General features: G+C 35.6%; 1 protein-coding gene and 1 long non-coding RNA gene across 9 annotated transcripts in view; both read right to left on the minus strand.

Annotated features, from left to right (window-relative positions):
- LOC116014926 (probable serine/threonine-protein kinase At1g09600) overlaps positions 1-4,443 on the minus strand; it is a 7,056-nt gene extending 2,613 nt beyond the window's left edge. For 2 of the 4 annotated variants that reach the window (XM_031254890.1, XM_031254887.1), the window contains exons 1-5: positions 2,861-3,995; positions 1,923-2,207; positions 1,120-1,437; positions 711-938; positions 181-281 (exon numbers count right to left, since the gene is read on the minus strand). In XM_031254890.1, the coding sequence (XP_031110750.1) occupies positions 181-281; positions 711-938; positions 1,120-1,437; positions 1,923-2,207; positions 2,861-3,316 (1,388 nt within the window). In that variant the 5' untranslated portion in view covers positions 3,317-3,995. Of the gene's footprint in view, positions 1-180; positions 282-710; positions 939-1,119; positions 1,438-1,922; positions 2,208-2,860; positions 3,996-4,318 lie in introns of those variants that run through there. The other 2 variants (XM_031254889.1, XM_031254888.1) reach the window with 2 other exon arrangements.
- Positions 4,444-6,594: 2,151 nt separating this feature from the next.
- Positions 6,595-16,432, minus strand: LOC116017321. 5 transcript variants are annotated; one of them, XR_004097875.1, is made up of 6 exons: positions 15,584-16,432; positions 14,289-14,368; positions 13,774-13,876; positions 13,513-13,699; positions 12,311-12,441; positions 6,595-7,000 (listed from the first exon to the last, which is right to left on the minus strand). It is a non-coding gene; the product is annotated as an uncharacterized LOC116017321 (long non-coding RNA). The 5 variants fall into 5 exon arrangements; XR_004097874.1 differs by lacking the exon at positions 15,584-16,432 and adding an exon at positions 14,924-15,198; XR_004097876.1 differs by lacking the exon at positions 15,584-16,432 and adding an exon at positions 14,919-15,198 and having other exon boundaries at positions 13,513-13,674.
- Between the last annotated feature and the right edge of the window lie 1,588 nt (positions 16,433-18,020).

Raw genomic sequence — 18,020 nt, forward strand, 5'->3', positions numbered from 1 at the left:
AAAAAAAAAAAAAAAAAAAAAAAAAACTAGCCAGCTTATTATTTTTAATTATTCCATAAAAATTATCATGTACTATAACTACAATGGTTTTTATGAATTTACTGCAAGTATTTAGACATATAAAGGTTGAAACTGGAAATAATCAATTAAATATTATTTCCTAGCAAACAAACAAAATACCTTCTTTCCTTCTCATCTCGAATCCTTGCGTCAAGTTCCTTACTTGGAGGGAATTTGGGTAAACTTGATGGATCACAGGGTAGCGGTTTCATTGTGAAGAACTGGAGACGAAAGATTCATTATGAACCAGTTTCTGAGGTAAGAGTGCTTAGCAACCATTTAGCAATAAAAACTATCAAATTATTAACCCAACTGATAGCATGAATAGTCATTTCAGTTAAAATTATACAATGGTCATCTTATTCTTGGAAGAAAATACGAATTATGAGACCATCCAGTTTACTATTTCTGACATTTCCAAGTCAATTAAGCAAGCAATTGATAGGTAACTATTACTGAGAACTGATATTCAACATCTGACAAGTAATACGGAGTAATAATAAAAATAATAATTAATGGCCATTTAAGGGGCCTATTCTAACTAGTGAAATTCATGAATCTCCATACAAAAAGATGCAGTTGTTTAGGAATTGGGAGTTAGGATATAAGAATTTCAGAAAGCAAAAATCAATGAAAAATTTATTGCGTACCCTACTACTTAGTGCAGAAGCAGCAGTCCCACGCTCCTCAGGTTCTATTGAAAGTAGGGCGTCAAGAAGAGTTAAAGCTGAAGGAGGAAAGTCTTTGAAGGTATCGGTGACGCAGCGTGTGTATGGGTGCTGTGGTTTAAAACTAGTGGCAAGAGGCAATCTCGTTTTCTGCCAATATTCCTCAGAAGGCGACCCACAAAGCTTGAAGATTTTATGCATTTGCTCTACCTGGACAATTTTTTAATTGTCTTTGTCAAACATGAAAAGTGTGTATCGTATCGGAAATAACAAAGAAATGACTGGAGAGTACAAAAAGAAAAGGGATTTTTTTAAGTGTGATATCAATGTGGCGGGGTAAAATGCAGGAAGCACAGAGCAAGATTCAAGATACGTAGATTTCCGAGTGTACCTCTGTTCTTCCCGGCATTATAGGCTTCCCGGCAAATAATTCTGCAAGGATGCAACCAGCACTCCACATATCAATGGCCACTCCATAGTTAGTTTCACCAAGCAAAAGCTCAGGAGCTCTATACCACAGAGTTACAACTCGACTTGTTAATGGCTGCTTTTGGTCGGGATAGAAAATTGTAGCCAGACCAAGGTCTCCAATCTTCAGAATACCATTATCATTAAGGAGAAGATTTGAACCCTTGATGTCTCGGTGAAGTACACCACGACTATGACAGTGATCCAATCCAGAAAGCAGTTGTTGCATATAGCACTTAATCTGCCACACAGATGTAAGGTATTGTATATATAAGAATATATACAAAGACAAAGTGGACCCAATCAATTAGCTAGTCTAGCCCATCTCTTATCTAACCGGTTGAACACAAAGTGGATTGAGGACCGAACAGGCTCTAATACCATGTTATAATGCACATGGGCCAAACCACACTAAAATACTGAATCCAATAAATTAGCTAGTCTAACCCCTAGCCTTATAAACCCATACTTTCTCTTATATTTTCAATGTGGGACTCTTAACACATCTGACCTAATCTTCCCCACTTCTTCGGTTCCTCCCATGAGAATAGAAATTCATCAACTATTCACATTGTTATCTGTATCCTTTTCTTATTCTACCTTCACTATATTACTTGGCTACCATATTGTGCCACATAAGATATTTGGAAGATATGACGAAGTGGCTGTCATGATCTATGATGGTACCTAATAGATTAGCAGAAGCTGAAAAGGTGAAAGCCATACCTGTGATTCAGTAAACTTGGACCCATGAGCTATTGCAAGCCCAGAAAGGTCATGCTCCATGTATTCAAATACCAGATATAAGCTCTCTGACAACCTTGACGTGACAACAGCCTCAAGTTTCATAACATTTGGGTGGTCCAATCTTCGCAAGATACATATTTCCCTTGACATGAAGCGAACACTTTCTGCGTCCATATTCACAAACCTTACCTTCTTCATGGCAACAATTTTATTATTTGTAAGGTCTCGGGCCTTGTAAACACTACTATATGTCCCTTGACCAATCTGCAATATCAGTATATTGTTAAAAAGATCAGTTTTGAAATTTTCATACTCATTTGGATTACAATTTCTTCTAGACGTATTCAAGTGACTTGAGAATTCAACCAGGACGCCATGATAGTATTCAAGAAAGCATTTAAGAAACAGATGGTTTGATGGCTATACTTTAGAATTAGGATATTTTTGGATACATCTGAGAGGTGGTTTGGGATCAAATTTGTGACCTTTTTGTCTAAAGTCAAAAGCTTACGCCACTTGACCACAAGGCCTTTGACTTAGAATTAGGATTTGATAATAATTTTCATTGCTTCTTCAACAATTGAAGAACCTGAATTGTTAGAACTACATAATAATCATATATGTAGTTTCCTTAGGGGTTAACAAATTAAAATTCTCAAGTAATGCTTCCAATTCTATGTAACTAAAAACAAAACTTGTTAAAAAGATTGATAAATAAAAGCGACTTTAAAACCATTTTAATGTGAGTCATGTCAAGCATCCCCAAAGTTTATGTTGGAAAACCACAATAGAAACATACTGTTGTGCTCATTAAGAGTAATTGGAACTGAAGTAGATGAAAACTGCATGGAGTAGAAGAAGCAGATTGAGGCATAATTTGAATGAAAAATTTTGTTTGAAGAAGCTTTAGAACTAACTTTGTTTAATTTTTCAAATGAATCTGCCCTTCGAGGAAGCCACCCTTGAATGGCCTCGGCAGCAACTGAACTTAGCCAGGTTGGCCATCCGGCAGCAGATTGTTCTCCCCTTATGCTGTGAGGCATACTCCCGACCCTAGACATTGAATGTGACAGTCCATTAATTCCAAGATCCACAGTTGATCCCCTCCGGTGTCCATCTTTAGGCCTCTCAAAGATTCTTGTTTTCCCATCATCCTCAACTTTTGAAGCAGTAACAGATGACCCATTTCTTTCAAGTTCCGGCTTACGGTTTGAATGCTCAGATGACCCATTAGTTAAATATAGTTTAATCGCCTCTCCGCGTGAAGGAGCAACTGTCTTTACTGAAGACTTACTTGACTCCTTTCCTTTACTTGCCTCATCATCAGTGCCATAATCACTTAAATCTAATTCCTTAGAACAAAAGCTGCCCATCTCTTGTGAACAACTTGTTCTGCCAAACAGATGAGCTCCAAATTCGCATAATCAACTTTTACCAGCCATTCGATTTCCAATGTATCTTTATACTCATATTTTGCAATTATTGTCCCAATTCTAACCCACCATAAAAGAAAACGAATCAGCCAAAAGTCCAAAACTCAGTATCCACTTAAACAGTCAATGCACCTTTCAGCAAAATAAGGCCAGAACTTCTCTCAAATACCACCCAAAGTCCCAAATATCAATTCTTTCTGAAGAACCCAAAATCCTAAAGGGCACAAGCAAATCAATTCCAATAGATGGTTGGGAGATTAAAAGAGTTACCCTCAGAACCTCAAGAAACCAGATTCTACCAATCAAAACCAACACCAATGTTCACTAAATGAATGAAATGGGCAAAAGTGCATGAATATGTGTCAATGTGTGTCTATAATCTATGCATGTTAAATGACCTACTCAAGAAGATTTGGGAACAGAGAAATCATCAAGAATCCTAAAGAATGTAGACCCCCAAAAGATTAAAACTCGCAAAACCCAGACCAGAAACTCAGCATCAGAATTGAATCACAGAAAATTGTATATACGTGTAAATGGGCATATAATTCCTATACTCTTTTTCTGGATTGATGCAGGATTCTGGTCAAGGCGGTGAGGGTTCCGAATCTGGGGACAAAATACGATTTTATTTTCTTGAAAATTCAACTGTTTAATAAAAAATAGTTTCTATTAACAATATACAATTTCAATTTTAGATAAAACCCAAAAAAAAAAAAAAATTGTAAATGGAGCTAGAGGGCTACAATTATTCAAGATTACTGATCATCATTGATCCAACGAGGTAAGAGAGAGAAAATAGAGAGAATTTCGGTCCCTGAAATTGTGCCAAGCCGTATGTTGTCAAGGCCTTTTGGCTTTTGGCAGATTTTCAGATTCCATTCTAAGATTTTGCGAAACATATTTTGTTGGAAAAGAAAAAAGAATCTAACGTTTGCTTACCTTTGCTCTATGGGATATTTCTTTCCCTGAACTTTGATCTTTCTTCTACATGTTGATACTGTAGGTACATACATACTTGCGCATGCAGAAGCGAAAACTGAGCACAGTAGTGGTGTCACCATTGAAATCTGAACGAAGCGCTTAACTTGCAGGAACGTGCCATGCAGTAAGAGACATGATCTTGGTGGGACCCTTTTAAGTTCTTGGTTGTAGGGTCAGGGAGTCAGCCCCTCATCCCTGAACGAGTTAGTTGGATTTTCCGAATCATTTACACCCTTTTAAATATTTTGTTGAGTCGTGTCTAAAATCTATGGAATTGGAAATTTAACCTTTTGAGAAGAGAGTAAGTTGGATTCCGTCCTTTGACAGGTCGGCATTCCATTGAGTGAACTTCCACTCCTCAAACATTTATGTAGTACCATCCATAAATATTACACACAATTACATTATAATAATAGAGTTCTACTATATATACTCCATGTTTTTGTTCCCTCACTTTTATTTATGATGTGAAAAAGAATGATAAGTTATCTTCATCCTATGGGTCCTCAGAGAAATGTCAACATCCTATTGTTCCAAATATATACCAAAACATTCTAAAATCCACTTGCAATGAACGACTAATTCTTCTTGCCCACTGCACTTGCATTCTTTCCCACATAGAGCAATTGTCGTCCTCTTTATCCTGGCTACATAATGCATAAAATTATCCAGTAAAATTATCCAGTAAGCTGTTGTTGATAGTCAAATCTTGTACTGCAAAAACTATCTCCAAGAATATGTGTTTTCAATCTCAACAACTATGAACTACCCAAGCTATTGGAAATATCTAGTTATTGCAATCCCTCCCAACAGCAACTAAGATCTCACCTTTTATTACCCCTTTCAAAAAACAACCATCCAAACCAATAATATGTCTACACACAAATAGAAACCCCTTTTCATGGCTTCAGACAAACATAAATTCTTTGAAATGTACAAGGTGCTTTTTATCACAACAGTGCTTCCAGGATTAAAATTCAAACACTCTTGAGCAGTCTCTGATTCTCTTAAACTGTTCTGAATACCTTAGATTATATTCATCATCTTTAAAATAGCTTGTGGTACCCTTCTAACCATACTAATTGTCAAATTAATCTTAAGTCAGTCTGTATAGTACCCCTAAGCTTAGTATGTTGCATGGTTGGGTATTTTATTGTTAATTCTTCATATTTTTCTTCCAACCATTTTTGAGTTACCGTTTTCAACTTGTATTTACAATTGCACCTATGTTCAAATATGCAGGTTTTTCGATCAACTGGAAACATCTATACCTTTCTTCTCAACTACAGTGCCAAAGAAAAGGACACCTCTCACAATATTTCACCATCACCCTTACCCTCATACTCTCATTTGTGTGTGTGTGTGTGTGTGTGTGTGTATAATATATATATATATATCTTTACTTGATCACAACAATCTTAAACTATCTTGCATCCTCAAATACATTCCTTCTCTAACTCAAGAAAATCACACTGTGAATTATAAGATGACTGTCTATATTTCCTTGATGGAGGTGTTAATTAATGTAGACCTTCTCCTTAGGACTCACGGAGTCACGGGTTGGTGGGTAGAGCTGTCAATACGGGCTGGCGGGACGGGGCGGGCCAAAAAAGCCCGCTCTTTGCCTGGCTTGAGTTTTGTTGGCCCGCCCCGCCCCGCCTAAGGCCCGCGGGCTAGGCGGGTCCCTGCCATTTTTTTTTTTGTAAATTGTTAATTTATTACTCCTTTTTTTTAAAATTTTATCATTTGTACATAAAAAAAAATAATTAAAATAACTTATATATTACTCATATAAAACATAATTCATCAAACATTAAACATTACATAATTGATTATACATAAGTACATATCATATTAGTAACATAACAATAATAATACATGGCAAACAATAAACTATATATATAAAATGTAGTAATGTAATGTACTCTAGTAATGTAATATTAGTTACGCACAGTACATTACATTACTACATTTATATATATATATATGTATATATGTACATATATATATATATGTACATATATATATATATATATATGTACATATATATATATATATATATACATATATATATATGTACATACATATATATATATATATATATATACATACATATATATATGGCGGGCAGCCCGCGGCCCGCCAGGCCCGCGGGCCTTGGCAGGGCGGGCTTCAATTTCCGAAACCTGCCCCCCTACTTAGGGGGTGGGGCGGGGCGGCCCGTTTTGACGGCTCTATTGGTGGGTTTGCAAAGTCATAATAGTAATCCTCACTACATACCTCACCCTCATCCTTTTTTTTTTTGCTTTCTTCTTGGTCATTAACATTGCCCTTAGCCTTACACTTAACATTGTCTTTATAGTTAACCTTCTTTCCCTTATCCTTATACTGCAACTCTACATCAATCATGGCTTCATCATCTTGTGTAACCTCTCCAATATCATTCTCAACACTACAAGAAAAATCGTGATTCCGTTGCAAAAACGTGAAATCCTATCACAAATCACATTTTCCGACGGAATTTTACATTTTCGCGACGGAATTCATTTCGTAGTGTCAAGACTTGTTGTATTTCATTTCGCGACGGAAATAATCTGTCGTGAGCGGTGGAGGCGGAATTTTCCCTCGCAAAGTAGGTGACTGGTGTAGCAAAAATAAATGATAGTGAGTGTAAAAATGTGAAATGTCGTCCTCAGGCGATAAGGGGCTATGGCACGTAATATGCAATCACTAGCAACTAGGCACTAGCATAAGGAAATGCACAAAAAGCTAAGCAAACAACAAATTTAAGGAAATGATAAGACTAAAACATATACACAAAGATAAAAACAAAATAAATAAATATGACTCAAGCTATAGGACATTATGATCTAGATGCATAACACAACCTAAGGATTGCGGAAAAATTACACAACCAAGGAATTGAGGGGATGCACGTAGGAATCCTAGTCTATAAGCCACTCTCATGATACATAAATGAAATTATGTAATGCAGATATATAATATAATATAAAGCAATTTAAGAAGTGCCAAAATAAGTACACAGCTGAATTTGATAACGCAGTTGGAGAACACCTCCTAATCTGCGGGGCCACGCCCAAAACTTTTTCACTAAAGCTCAACCCGCTGGTTTTTATAATTACAAGGTTCAACGAATTACAAAACTAAGTCTACCACCTATTTAAACATTAACCTTATAAAACAACTATATGAAAAAGTTACAAGTACAGTTTGAACTAATTATACCAATTAAACAAACTGTAACCAACCTGGATTTTAACACAGCTTGTACTGATATAACTTGACGCCGTGTGTGGTCTACCTCCCTTTTTGGTGGCAGCTCTTTAGGCAGCTTCCTGGGCACCACATCTTTGTTTTCATCAAGGACTACTTGAATTGATGGGTACTGCAAGAAATGTTTTCATCTGTCGAAGTCTCCTTGCCTTCGTCATCCATGTCAAGTATTGCAAGAAATGTCGGTTCACCCTTCTTGATGCCCTTCGTGACTTGCATAGCCAACAATTGAGGTACATCGTTCGCTCTTTTCTTGGGCACCTCTACCATGGGAATCATACATGGGAGACCCCTTCTCTTAAATGCACATGGTGTTGAACGGTGGCATGGGGATGGTGGCAACTTGGCGTAGGAATTCCATCCCAAGCACCACTTTGAAATCATCCATCGGTGCCACAGAAAAATTTACTTGGCCTTTCCAAGTACCTAGGCGTAACTCGACGCCTCAGGCTATGCCATGGAGCGGTTGAGCTCTTGCATTCACTATCTTAAGCCAACCTTCTCCCTGCGTCCAATTTAGACCGAGTCCCCGTGCCTCTACCTCGGTCATGAAGTTGTTGTGGCACCAGTATCGACTAAGGCTTCAGTGGGCTTACCAATTTATTAATGCTTCGACGTATATCAGCCCCTTGCTCGACGTTGTCGGCATTATTTTGACGTTTAGGGCATTGAGGACTTGGTGCAACCCCATTTTGCTTGCCTCTTCTTCTTGGATCTTAGCCTCGTGCTGCTCCACTATCGCCGAAAGGGAACCGAGCTTCGAACAATTCCTCATAGGATGTAACCCCTTGCATACATAGCACGTATCTTTGACACAAATGCATTCTTCTTTTCCTCATATACTCCTTTCGTGCGGCGTTCTTGTCCCAGCTCTTAGTTGGTGCTTTTCGTTGAGTGTCCCTTTGTCGCTCTCCCCCACCTTTTGCTGGATTCTTGTCCCTTTTTTTTACGGATCAAAATTACTAGAAGAATGAAAGTCGGTTAGGGACTCGGTGACGACAATTGCTACGTCCACTATTTGAGCATTTCGTTGTTGTACTTCTTGTTTGGCTCATTGTTGCAACTTGTCGATGAAGTAAAATAAGAGATCCTCGTCTTGCACGTAGTATCGAATAGGTCCTCGTTGCTTCAACTCCCTTAATTTCCTTCGAGCTTCATAGACCACGTTTTCGGGGTAGAAGTGTCACTTGAGCTTTGATCTTCTTTGCTTTGTCATTGAGGGCAATATTTTTGAAATATTGCTCCATTTGCCAAAGGAAATTCTCGACTTCCTTTGCTTCTCGACTTCCTTTGCATCCCTTACACCCTTAAAGCATACTGGTCGTTGAACATCTATACTCTTGGGCTTGATGTCGAAGTGGTTGCCTCTCCACTTACAGCCTTCTTGCACAAGGCAAGATTCACATCGTCTCGATGCTTTCTTGCAAGGATTCTAGCATGGTCATAAATTTCTTTACTTCGTCATTGTGGGCAAGATTTTTGAAATATTTCTCCATTTGCCTTTTTAAAGGAAATTCTCGACTTCCTTTGCATCCCCTTACACCCTTAAAGCATATTGGTCGCTGAACATCTACTCTTGGGCTTGATGTCGAAGTGGTTGCCTCTCCACTTACAACAGCTTTCTTGCGCAAGGCAAGATTCACATCGTCTCGATGCTTTCTTGCAAGGATTCGGGCTCCCCGAACTGTTCGAAACTATTCTCCAGGGCTTGGTGCTCGTTTTGACCTTGTTGAATTTTCCAATGACGTGCTCTTCGAGCATATTAAAGTTTCCCTCTCGAGTCTCTCCCCAAAGTCCCCACGAGATGCTCCAAAGCAACAACCTCCCTTAGCTTGCTTTGATCTCGCTTCTTCTTGCCATGGGTTGGAACGGGTTCCCTCCCTCGTTCCTCGGACACACAAACATCCTCCACGTTAGCAATCGAAATGAACCAGCAACCCAATCTCAAACTTGGCACTGATACCAACTATCATTGACTCATTCTAATGACGTCTCGTGCGGCCTTAGCTAATTTTTCCCTCGTGCACTAGCTAAGGCATCCTCGTTTAACCCTCAAAAGTGATGCTACGTAAACGATGAGATGGCTATGAAAGTAAGTTAGGCAAGAACTTCGCAAAGATGCTAAAAGAAACACTTGAGCTTTGTAGGGAACTTGAATGCTTCAAATCTTGGATGGTTACAAATGAGGCCCTTGTGTGGTATTTATACTCATTCCACCTCATGTGGAGATCTAATTGATCCTACGGCTAAGGTTGACTCTCTAAAATCCTCTAAACTACTCTATACACACTTGAGGGTTCCCTATGGTTCTAGAATATTCTAGGCATATCTACATCTTCTAGTTAGTATATAGACGACTCTAGATTATTCCACAAACTATGGAATGTTATGTACAAGTGCTGGAAGGCTCTCAAAATCTCGTAGAAAAGCGGCCAGTGCGCTACGTTTAACTCTATTGATCTTAATATTAATAATGCAAGGGATCAATGTTATGATAATGGTTCTAATATGAAAGAAAAATATCAAGGGATTCAAAAACGATTACTTGATATGAGAACGAAAAGGAGAAGAAAAAGACAGTAGTTAGTAGATTAAGAAAAATGAGGAGAAAGGCGAAAAGAGAAAGAAGAGAAAATTTGAAGTAAAACACAATGAAGAAATTGCAAAAGATAGGAATGATGGTCAAAATGAAGATAAAAATAAAAACGTACAAATGAAAATGCAAAGTATAAAAATAGCAAGGCGAATAAGAGATGGAAAAGGAAGAGAAATAAAAAAGACAATAAAGATGAGAATTAAGAGAATTTGGAGAACGAGATGGAAATGAGATGATAAAAATTAAAGATATAAGGGAAAAAGGGGAAAAAGCAAAATAGATGGGTAAAAGAAAAAAAAAATAGGAAGAAAATAAGAAAGAGGAAGAATAGAGAATAATGCAGAAGAAAAAGAGAAAGAGGATAATAAGAAAGAGTAGTATATAGTAGATACGGGAGAATGAAATGGAAGATAGATGGGAGGAAGAAAAATAAGGGCAGGGAATGAAAATGAATAGGAAATGATGGAGAACATGAAGGGAAAGAGGAAAGGAAAGAAAGAAGAGAAAGAATTAGAGAAAAGGAGAAGGAAGAAGAAAAGAATTAAGAGAAAAAGAGGGGATGAGAGTAGTAGATTAAGAAAAATGAGGAGAAAGGCGAAAAGAGGAAGAAGGAAATATTTGATGTATAGACCACGAAATAAAGAGACGATGAAGAAAAAGGAAAAATAAAGAATGAGGGTCAAAATGAAGAAAAAGATAAACACGCACAAATGAGAAGGTATGTTAGATGAGAAAATGGATAAAAAGCAAATAATAATAATAATAATAATAATAATAATAATAATAATAATAATAACAAAACGAATAAGAAATGGTAATAATAATAATAACAATAATAATAATAATAATAATAATAATAATAACAACAACAAAACGAATGAGAATTAAAAAAAATGAGAAGGAAATGAGAGAATAAAAATAGTTTCATTTGGACCACATGATAATAACTGAGTTGCTAAGGCCTGAGGACTTCTTGTCAAATGGGTTGGTCACCACTCTGATCAATCCCAGGTGAGATGTGCTATAATCTCTACTTAGTTCCCCTAATCCCCTTTATATAGGCGTAGTTATTGTTATTTAGGCGTTTTGTAGCAAGTTATTCTTAATTTTTTTTATTTGAACGAAGGTTATTCTTAAATATAATAAATATATATTGATATTATTATGATTAAACAATTACCTTACTAAAAACTTATTCATTTTTTAATGCCAACATAACAAGGAAGAATGGCATTCAAAGACAGAATCGGAATCAAATTTTTTGAACTATTTACTATACTGAAAAACAAAATGAAAGGCCTTGCTGTAATATATGAAACAATGGAGGGTCAAGTGGGGGTCCTGATGAAAATATCCAATCATCAAGGTGACTAAATTAAAGGAAACAAAACTCAAACCACATTGGACAAACCAAAGAATGCATGACAAAGAAGATAACAGATAGGCAAATATTCTTCAAATGCCACATGGGAAAGGCTTTCAAACAAATAAAAAATAAAAGTTAATAATTGAATCAGTCATGCTGCTAGACAGTTTAACATATGTATGGTATTAATAAATCCATAAATTAACTTATAAATGTGAAATTTGGAACCAAATCTCACAAGTGACTAAGTGAGAACTAAAGATTGTGTAACATTGTTGCAAAACTAAAACTTTAGTTTAATCTTGCATTTCATAACTTATGTTTTAATAAATGTTCCCTACACCATTGTGCTACCAACTAGGTGTTCCTGCCTACAAACATAATGCTCTGACTAGCCTTAGAATAGCCTCATCCTAGTGCTATTTATTAAATTCTGGAGGTGATCAAAAGTTGAAAGACTAATGAAGAAAACAGAAAGAACTTCCAGATCAATAATGAACTCAAAAAAAGGGGAAAAAAAAAAAAGAACCAAACTAGCATGCTAATAATGTCTGAAAAACGAACACCCAACTCAGTCACATTAAGACCAGTATTGTTCCAGCAACACCTAGAATGGAAGTCATTAGAGTTGAAGTCTGCATCATCATATTGTAAAATCCAAAGCTCGCTGAAATACAAATAACTAATCAATTACCTTTGAGATGGATCACGGGAAAAATATTTGTATGCTTTCTCATATGACATAGGCTGGTCACCATCCATGAAGTCGGAAAGGTCCATGTCAAAAGTTGGTGTATGGATCCCTAGCTCCAAACCGAATGAAACCTGATAACAAATGGTAATGAGAACATGATTAATTCAAACCAAAATCTTATTACATTAATTTCTTCCAACAGTACAGAAGCCAACTGGACTTATAGCTTATCACACAACCGGGAGAGATAAGAAGAAAGCCTTTCTGCACTTATTTTCAACAACCCTATGGAGAATCCCAATTCTTTCAAGCCTTCTACATTTCATTCAAACAAAAAAGGGTCTTTCATCCTGATGGAAACTCTAATGCTCCTTCTGCCACATTGTGGTGGAGCTTATTCTGTTTTTAACTATCTGAAAACTTTTTCAACCTTACATAAAATAGCAGCTTTCCAAAAACTTTTAAGTTACTTGGGCTTTCAGAATCCCAAAGCTTTATCTGAAACATCAATTAAACAAAAGCTTCTACTATAACTCCAAACAATTGTCATCATAACAAGTTAAAAAAATAGTTATTCAAAGAGAAGTCTTCATGATTCTCACCATGCGTGATGTGCCTATGTTGGGAGAAATCTTGGGGTCATTCTCTTAACATGAAAATCCCAAAGGGTTTTTGACAATCTAAAGGTACAGTACACCCAAGCATTGTTTATGGACGAGGGGGGTTACAACCAAAAAGGTAGAGCATTTAATTAGAAGCCAGTTATTACAAAAGCAAAAAACATAGTAATCAATTAGAATCATGCATGAAGGCAAGGCTCTCAAGTAAGATGCAATAGAGATAAAGGAGAGAGTTGTGAGGAAAGGAGGCTTGAGAGTGCATTGTTTATCAGTTAGCATATTGTAATCAAAACACACTTCATTTCAGATTCCTAGTATGGCCTTTTTTATGTGAAAGAAGTATTCATATTCCATAAATAGCACACATATGTTCACATAAAACAAATAATCCAAATAACATCTGCATCCTTTGCCTCAGATGCTGCAAATAATCCAAATTTAAGCATAATAGTGTGAACAATTATACAATCAGTCTGTTATTGTTTGGGTATAAAATATTAAAATAAACACCTGCAACATGAAAATTATGGTCAAGGCAGGATGTAAATGAAACACGATTCAAGATGAGAAAAACAGACATACTAATTACAAATTCAGGGCGGTTCAGGAATTCCTCCACATGAGGTATATCTGTATACACACGCAAAGCACTTCCATCAGCACGGTACAAAGCACTCGTAACAGATGACTCTTTTAGTGGGGGAGTAAATTTGGTTGATTGCAATTTCTGCATGCCTCATACTCCTGGAGATTAGACAAGCAATGACTTCTGCAATAAACGTCAAATGTTCTGAATTCATAAAAATTACAGGCGAAGTTCAAATATTGGGAAAGAAGCAATACTTTAATAGCCGAGCGTTGTTTATCTTCCCCAATTCCAAATAGGAAATCACGAGTGCACTCATCATTTCTTTGAATATCTTCAGTTGGCCAAAGAATTGAATAGCTGAAAAATGTTCACTCAATAGCTTAATAGAAATTACAGAGGGAGGTTAATACCTCTATTTCTTGGCATATATGTCAATAAATCCATTGGAAGGAATATTTCATTCATGGAATGAAAAGGGTATGCTGGGTGGTTTTTCTGTATGAATTGAATTTTGCATTTGTATAACAAAGCTTTATAGTTTGTGTTTGCTATTTAATAGCTCCAGAGTAACACCCAGTAGTTAAATTGTGCAAGACAACTAAAAATAGATCTCAGATTTCCAAAACTATATACACTGACAGAATAAAGGTTGTGAAACTTTAAATACCCAAAGCTGATGCTAATTATAGGACCAATGTATAGCCAGACTTTACTAAATTAAGCAATTTACGCTACCAATGAATGAACACAGACAGTTGGAAAAGAGAACCTCACAGCTGATGCCAATTCACCCTCTGGCATGTAGAGGAAAGGAGCCGCAGAGATGAACCTAATTCATCCATAACATACCTATCCACACACAAAAACATAATAGTGAAGGGTGAATGTAAGAGTTTGATTAAACTAATTATGTATATTATCAATTAGTATATTTTATATTGGTTTAATAAAATATTACAAAAGTCTAGTCAGTTTTTGCCAAAATCATTATGATTATGAGTGCCAAATGCAAAGTTGAAAGCAAAAGGATAGTTCAAAGTTAATATGTTTCCTCTCCTTTCTAATGTGTATCCTTCAAATCTTATTTACATAGTGTTCCCATTTGGATTAGACAAGTTCAAACTTAAATTCCTTCAGAATGCCTGTCAAGAATTTATGCAGCTAACACAAAAAACTCATATTGTCCTGTCGTTATAATATCTATATGCATGTAAATTGTATTCTTTGAATTTTATTTGCATACAGTTCCAACTTGGATTACATGAGTTCAGACAAAAAAGTTTCACGAATCCCATCAAGATTCAAGCTGCTATCAGAAAAATTCACTATGGGAGCAAATTCACTTATAGAAAACAATATATAAAGTAACCAATAAAAATTAGCAAAGCCAAATGGATACCATACAGAGGTTTCATCAATTTTTTCTTCGTCTGCAAGTCTACAAGTCATCAAATATAACCACATTGCATTTATAATGCGGTCAGCAATAGGTTCTCCTGCAGTCCATTCAGGAAAGCGTGGCAACAACATTGAATCAACCACAGACTTTCCAGACTCAGAAATTTTTGATGTGCTTACACCATTCAGACATTCAGTACAGAAAGATTTAGCAGTGCTTCAACAATTCTAACAGCATTTTCTCCAAGAGGCCCAGGTATATCCACCTGTTCAATTTCTCATCAAACCTGTTTTAAGTTTTAAACTGAAAGAGTTGGATCTCATGAAGATACCCCCAGAGCACTCAAGCAACTAAATTGATTAAGGAGTTCCAATAAATCATTTGCAGAGTTCTGGTCCAATCGATTTCCATGAATGTTCAAATGTGAGAGAGATGGCATTTCAGTAGGAGAAAATGCATGGTGAAAAATTGATTAAGAAAATGAGACAGGACCTTGCTTGAAAAAAATATACAAAAAATAAAAGCCAGGTGGCCAGGTGGGCAATACAAGTACGAATAACATTCATAAACCACTTAATTGCATTTACTTCTCCCTCCCTTTGAATATTGAAAACTATCCTGTATTTTTTTAGCCAGAAAATTAAGGCAGGTTGAAAGACACTCACCTTACTGGAAGAGGTTGTTAATGCATCTATTAGATAGGTCTAGTGAGCTCACACACTGCAAGGGTTGGTCACCTTGATATGCATAGCCTGGACTGTCTTTATTGTATATCTCTGCACAAAACCCTAATGCCCACTCACCAAAATGTGGGGTGAACCAAGAATTGTAAATTTCCAAACTAGAGCAACCTTGAAGAATAGCATCTTCCATACAACCATCACTTGGAAATGCATAGCTTGTGTTAGATGCCATTGCTCAAGACTTATGTAACAAACTAATTAAGATAGCCCATTAGGTGATAGAAAACAGGTATGTAACAACACAACTAGCAATAAGAGTGAGTTAATCAATGCCAAGTGTTCACTTCTTGAGTTCTTGTACATCCAAATTGAACAAGTCCAGACCATATTTACTTGAATATACCAAAGAGTACATAGTTAGGAAGATTAGACTCGGTATGATTTCAAAATTCAAATAACGAATTCCTGACCTAATTTCCCACTGATGCATTTTCACTTTAGAATGCAACTGAGTGTTCTTCATTTTCTTCTATTTCGAAAATAACCAGTCATATAAACCAAAAAGAAATGGTGTGTGTGTGTGTGTACAGACATGATTATTCTAATTCACAAATATCAAATAATTCCTTAATCAACAGTTTATCTTTCAAACGCTCAACCATAAAAATGCAACAGATTATAGTGTGGTTTACATATCTTGGAAAGAGCTTCCATCGGCGAATGCGCTCCCGTTGTACACAACTCCACCGTCTACACACAACTCGGTGCCGCCGTCTCGCTTCCTCGATCTCTCCGTCATTGGCCCGGGGAGAGACCTCCGTTATCCTCTCGTTTCTTGATTGTCCCGTTGGAGCGTTTTTTTTTTTTCTTCAACGACGAGGATCTTTAAATAAAAAATTAACACAACGGTCACTTAGGTTTGAATTTTTTTATTTTTTAAATTTTTTATTTTACTTTAAATACGTTTTGAAGGTTTTTTTTTTTTTGTGTGTTTTTCCTTTGAGAGTATCTTTTTTTTTAATTTGATCGTAAGAATTTTGAGTTAATTTATTTTTAAAATGTTTAATTATATTAATTGTTGGATTATTAAGATTTTCGTTATTGGTATATTTTGATGATTTTAAATGTAAATTTTTAATATTTTGATTTAAAATCAAAATTTAAAATTATAATTATAAAGTTAAAATTATTTTATTAGAGTTAATTTCATTTTTGGTCCTACTTTTATTAAGTCTTTTCATTTTTTATTCTACCATAATTAATTTTTTCACATTGCAACTACTATTTTTTGGATTGTGTCATATACGGTTAACACCCCTGGTTTAGACAGAAAAGAGTAGTTGTAATGTGGCAAAATGAATTATAGTTGACTAAAAGTGTTAATAAAGGTAGGACCAAAAATAGAATTAACTCTAAGAAAGTGAATAAAACAATAAATTATGTGTAGAATTGAAGTGTAGAGCCCATAAAAAAAGGGAGAAGGATTGCAAAGAATTTCATTGCTTGGTTGCTTTGTGGAAAATATTTGAGTGAAAATGAAATTGAAATTTCATAGAAAAGAAATTATCAGAAGATTGATTCCATTGTTTGGTTGGTGCAAAAGAAATTACTAGAAATATTTAATTATTCCGTTGTTTAGTTGCGATTGGAATGAGTATACAGTCTAAAATGTCCCTATATAGTGATAATGATAATAAAAGTATTAAGGTAAAATTATCCAATCATGTGATACTTTTTTTCCAACTTCCATGGAAAACAAAATATCACCCCCTACTTTTTCGATATATTACTAGATAGTTCGGTTCGGATTATCCGAACCGAATTGCTTACGTACCCCTACCATAAATACTCACTCCAATTATCTGTTCAAAAATGGATTTTTTTTAAAGAAAAAACCCTTTAGTATACATCATTGATCTCAAAAATTAGAAAGCATAAATCTGTCTACATAGACTCATATAATATCACTCACTTGCTAAGGTTCTTTGAAACTTGCAAGCATACTTTGTTTGTTGTAGTAAATATAAACACAATAAATACATTTATGCCCGCTAATCTTGTTCACAACAATATTTTAATGTACTATTTTTTTGAATACATATTTTAATGTACTATAAATCTATCTACGTAATTTTCACTGGATGAAAAAATAAAAATATTTTTTTTCCCAAAAAAGTTTAGATTTATTATAGTAGAGGTTAATAATAATAATAATAATAATAATAATAGAGGTTAATAATAATAATAATAATAATAATAATAATAATAATAGAGGTTGGTGGTGGTGGTGGTGGTGGTGGTGGTGGTGGTGGTGGTGGTGGTGGTGGTGGTGATTTTACATATAAACAATGAGTAAATAATTTATTTACTAAATTTTTACAACAAACTAATACTATTAATCTAATTAAAATATGTAGCC

This window comes from Ipomoea triloba, chromosome 4 (assembly GCF_003576645.1).
Source record: "Ipomoea triloba cultivar NCNSP0323 chromosome 4, ASM357664v1".
Lineage (NCBI taxonomy): Eukaryota > Viridiplantae > Streptophyta > Magnoliopsida > Solanales > Convolvulaceae > Ipomoea > Ipomoea triloba.